This window comes from Frankliniella occidentalis, unplaced genomic scaffold (genome assembly GCF_000697945.3).
Source record: "Frankliniella occidentalis isolate FOCC.00 unplaced genomic scaffold, Focc_3.1 Scaffold13, whole genome shotgun sequence".
In the NCBI taxonomy this organism is placed as follows: Eukaryota; Metazoa; Arthropoda; class Insecta; order Thysanoptera; family Thripidae; genus Frankliniella; species Frankliniella occidentalis.
The window spans coordinates 1,015,927-1,020,715 of NW_026267143.1; the positions used below are offsets into that span (position 1 = coordinate 1,015,927).

General features: G+C 59.7%; 1 protein-coding gene across 1 annotated transcript in view; it reads right to left on the bottom strand.

Annotated features, from left to right (window-relative positions):
• Positions 1 to 4,789, bottom strand: part of LOC113217639 (protein trachealess) — a 106,931-nt gene that overhangs the window by 66,598 nt on the left and 35,544 nt on the right. Inside the window, exon 3 of the mRNA XM_052263636.1 lies at positions 2,414 to 2,458. Coding sequence (XP_052119596.1) covers positions 2,414 to 2,458 — 45 coding nt within the window. The remainder of the gene's footprint in view (positions 1 to 2,413; positions 2,459 to 4,789) is intronic.

The following is a 4,789-nucleotide window of genomic DNA, read 5'->3' on the forward strand; positions in this document are numbered from 1 at the left end:
AGGCTGCGGTGCTGCTGGTGCGCTGGCCCCAGCTGGGGCACGTCCCGGGGACGTGAGCGGGGTACGAGCCGCGCCATTTCTCCACTCATTCTCCCCTCTCCCCCTCCCCAGCCCGCGCCGCCCGGCCCCCAACCCCAGCCATGCCTCTCTCCCCCTGTTCGCTCCATCGCCCTCCTTTCCCGCGCGCAGCAGTTCTGTTTGTTTCTCATCAGCGCTTCTAATGGCGTAACTCAGAACTACCCGAAAGGGAAGGTTTTAGAGGCGGGAGGGGGAGACAAACCTGGTAGCGACCTAACAACAGCGAGGGGCCGTACGGAAGGACGGCCTGCCGCGCGGCGGTCACGCGTCTCCCCCCGCCCGCCCCCCGCGACGCGCAGACCGCTGCCGTGACCCTGCCGCTCTGGTGCGTGGGTGCCGGGCCGAGGTGCGCACCGCCGACCACTCTGTCGCGGGATGAGGCGAGTTAAGCCCCCCCCCCCCCTTCCCGCGAGCACGGCGGGGCCTGAGCGACTGCCCTCAAGGCACAAGGCTGCTGTCACACTGGGAGCCACGCCAAAGCACCAAAGTTGCAACTGATCAGGAGCACTCCAAATGTCTGAGGAAGGAATCGTAACTAACTGGGTACTGAAAACAAAAATTGTTTAGACACAATATTGTGGCGGAGCTGGTTTACTGAACATGATTCTTTAAATATTGCTCAAGTACGTAGTTTGTTACGCTACTGTCCTTTGACAACTGGCCCCTGCATCGCTTTAAAGAAAGAGCCATGACCTACAAAACATTTTAAATTTTGCCTAGCTATTGTAAGGAGGATTCACTTTGTAAAATACAAACTAACATTTGAAATGATATTTTTTGTACATTGCAAAATTAACAACTTTAATTGAGCTTTTTCACCTGAGCAAAGAAGGAAAGAAAAGGAAATCCTTGTCACACAAACATATATGGATCACTCTTGCACAGGCTTTGTTCAGTTTTTTTCCCTTATTGAGCATGCAAGTTGTGGACTTACTTGTGCAGTACATTCTCAACCGCTGGCAGTGCTCAAGCTAAGGGACCGGCCTAACCTCAACTGCTACTTGTTCCGAAACATTGACGACCACACGTCACAATATTTGAAAGAGCTTGAGGCACAACATGGTAGTGGCCGTTGTCCCTCTTCAGCAAAACAACAGCGACTGACATCACAACGATCTACACCAAAATTCTGTTTAACATTCAATGAAAAGAGACTACGAACTCTACGCGACGTCGCCATATTTGTTCTGTTTCTTGTTTACAAGCTGGGACGGATGGCGGGATGGCGGGCTACGGGCACAGGGAGGGGAGGGGGGAGGGAGGAGGAAGGGGGCAGATAGGAAGTTCACAAGTGGCGCTCTGGTTGCGCGTCCCCGCGACATGTTCGAAAGATCATCGGAACGTTTGGCCGGCCATTCTCCCAAACTTGGGGCGAACACATTTGTCACTTCAGTACTTAGAAGCGAGCACAATTCTCATCCTCCTCGACGCAACGCCTCCCGAAAGGCGTCTCTCTCGCACTCGCCCTCGACGCGCACGGGGTCCCCTGCGAGTGGGCCACCCACCCGCACGTCTGCATGGCGGTACAGCCTAACTACGAAAGAGAAGGGGCCGGTGACGCCGGGGGTTCGGTAAATAACCTTGTGGCGAACGGCAAAAATCAGCAAAATCGGCTTCGAAGGGTCTTCCTTGACGCTCTTCTCCCCTTTAGAGATCGGGGAGGGACATATATGCGAGCCGTCAGTTGTCCTCTCGTTTAACAGGGGCACTCTCCGCACTCTCCGCACTCGCCGGGCTCGCCGCACGGCTCGGGGTCCCGCATGCACACGGCGCGCGGCCGCAGCCGGGGCTCAGATCCGTTTGATGTTTTGTCACATGATTTACTGCCGATGGTTTGTTATTACCGGTGTATCATTACACGGGGAAGCGTTTACACACAATAACGCGATACACATCGTCGTCAGAGCCGCACCCCGCCCGGCCCCACCCCGCCCCGCGCACGTCCTCGTCGTCGTCGTGCTCCGACCCTAAACTTCTCCTAACCGTGCCTTTTCTCACTCAGCCCTACCCGGCGGCACCTCGGGGCGTTACCCCACGCCACGGCTCGTTACCGTCCAGGCATCACCGCGATCAGCGCGGAGCTCAACGAGGGTATCGTTTAGAATCGTCACCCCCCTCCACCCCCACTTCCGCCTTCTCCTCATATCCCCCCCCCCTCTCCCTCTCTGCGAATCCCCAGGGAGAGAGACGGCACGCTGCATGTCGAACACATATCTGATAGACCGTAATCGCGAAATTAATACACGGTATGTTGTGTCCGAGGGCCGTGCCGTGCGGCCTGGCCAGCCGGCAGGGCCTGGGCAGCGGCGCTCTGTCGGCTGCTTGCTGCACTCACCGGGTGTTGACTGACGCCGCCCCCACGTCGTCCACCGAAGGCTTCCTGCAACACACGGGGGGAAGTTGATTATCGACGCGTCAACCGAGCGGCAGGTTGAGCGAGACCACGGCACCCGATGGGGCGGGACGGGACAACGCCAAAACATAATATTAGTCTGTGGGGGGAATATATGTTGTAGAACTCTCGCGAGGCTCTGCAGAAGAAAAATCGTTTGTGGCGTTAGATTGGGGACGGCTCCCGGGCTAAGACCCGCGCGTCCGCTTTGAGCTGGGGACCCGGTGGGGCCCGGCGGCCGGCGCGGCTCACGGCGCCCGGAGGACCCGGAGGACCCGGAGGACCCTCAGGAGCCCCTGGACATGCGTCGCCCCTCTTCGTCGCCCTCCCGGACATACGCCGCCTCGCTCTCCGTCGCACATTCCTGACGCTCCATTTCCATTCGCTTTGTCCAGCTAATCTTCACCCCCCCCCCTCCCCCGCGGTGTGTCGGTCGGTGCGACACAAAGCCACACGAGCCTCACCACGCGTCCTGCTCGCAGTACTGCTGGTACTGGTAGTGGTGCTGGTAGTACTGCTGCTGGTGCAGCGGGTTGTAGCCGTAGCCGTAGTCGTAGTGGCCGCGGGGGTCGGCCGGGTGGAAGTACGACGCCGTCGGGGAGGTGTCCGGGCCCGGGGCGGATCTCGCGGCCCGCTTGCTGCTGCTGCTGCTGCCCTTCCTGCCTCTGGACGGCGACCTGGGCGGGGACCCCGCCAGCACCATGGCCGGCGCTGTTGGATACGGCACCGACGGGACCGACCCCGCAGGGCCGTGGTGCATCGCGCGGGGTGGGGGGCTGCTACAGCCGCATGGCACGGGGGTGCCGCCGTCACGCGCTCATCACCGTCACTATCACACCGTCACACCGTCACACGCACGCCACGCCGAGCACGGCGCCGTCACAACCACGCCGAGCAAAACACTTGCAAACACTGTCTCCCAAACACAACACTTTCTGACGGGCACAACACTGTCTCACGAGCTCAACACTGTCTCACGAGCACAACACTGTCTCACGAGCTCAACACTGTCTCACGAGCACAACACTTTCTGACGGGCACAACACTGTCTCACAAGCACAACACTGTCACGACTAAAGCACTGTCGCCGTCATAACCACACCACCGTCACAACACCGGCACGCGCCGAGCACACTGTCTCACGAGCTCGGCACGCTGGTCACGAGTAAAGCACTGTCACGCGCGGGGCACACGGCACAGTCCCGTCACGGGCGGCACCCTGTCACGACCGCAGCACCGTCACAACGCCGGCGCGCACAACACTTTCCCCGTCACGGACACATCCCCGTCTGCGCGTCGCTCCTCCATGTGTCCGTGTGAGGAGCCTCCGGCCGGCCGCCTCCGGCCTCCTCCGGGCCGGACGGGACGGGCGCGCGGGCCGCCGCCGGATCCTGGGGAGTGGGGGGCGTCCGAGGAGGGGAACCGCCCTCCGGCCGCGCCGGGCCACGCCGCGGCAGTACGCAGTACGGTCCCGCGGAGGAGGAGGAGGAGGAGGAGGAGGAGGAGGAGGAGGAGGCAGAGGAGGAGGAGGTTGCTGAAGGCCGGCCAAGTACTCCACGGCCGGTCCGGTCGGATCGGCTCTGAACTTACTCACACAAGCACACAAGCACACGTGCACACACACGCGCGCACACACGCACGTACGCACGTACGACGTACACACATATATGTCGGTACGTCGTCGCGAGCCACTGCAGCTCTGCCCCACCGTCGCCCAGCCGTCCTTACGGCTCCAAGCAAGTGCATCCCGCGTGCAATGCGACAGCCGGGAATCCTCCTCCGCTCCGAGCACCTCTCGACCAACAGCAGCACTTGCAACCTGGAGGTTGCGCCCCAGCAGGTACTGTATACATATCGGCAAAAGACCAAACATCAATGCGATGCATCGAATCCCGATATTTGAAAAGTATCGATCATACTGGAATATTGAAACAGATCGGAGGACGATTCATTCGCAAAAATAATCGTAATCGATGCACATCGACGATATTAATCGAGGCCTTGATTCGTTCGATATCGGGGGCATATCGGTCCATCTATATGCAGATGATATCGTATCGATATCGAGATATCGCACAGCCCTAGCGCTGGGGCCCGTTCACTGCTCCCGGTGAGCCGGGCCCCGGGCCGGGTCGGGCCGCTGATGCTCAATTACCTGGTGGGCTCCAGCGGCCCCAGGACCATCTCAGCATCAAAAAATTATTAACACCGACGGGGCAGGAGGCTCGGCCGGGGCTCCTATTGAATAATCAGACGAAAAAAAAATGCTTCCACGCTGTGGGTTGAAATGCGTGGAAACGCTTTCACAAATGCTGTCTT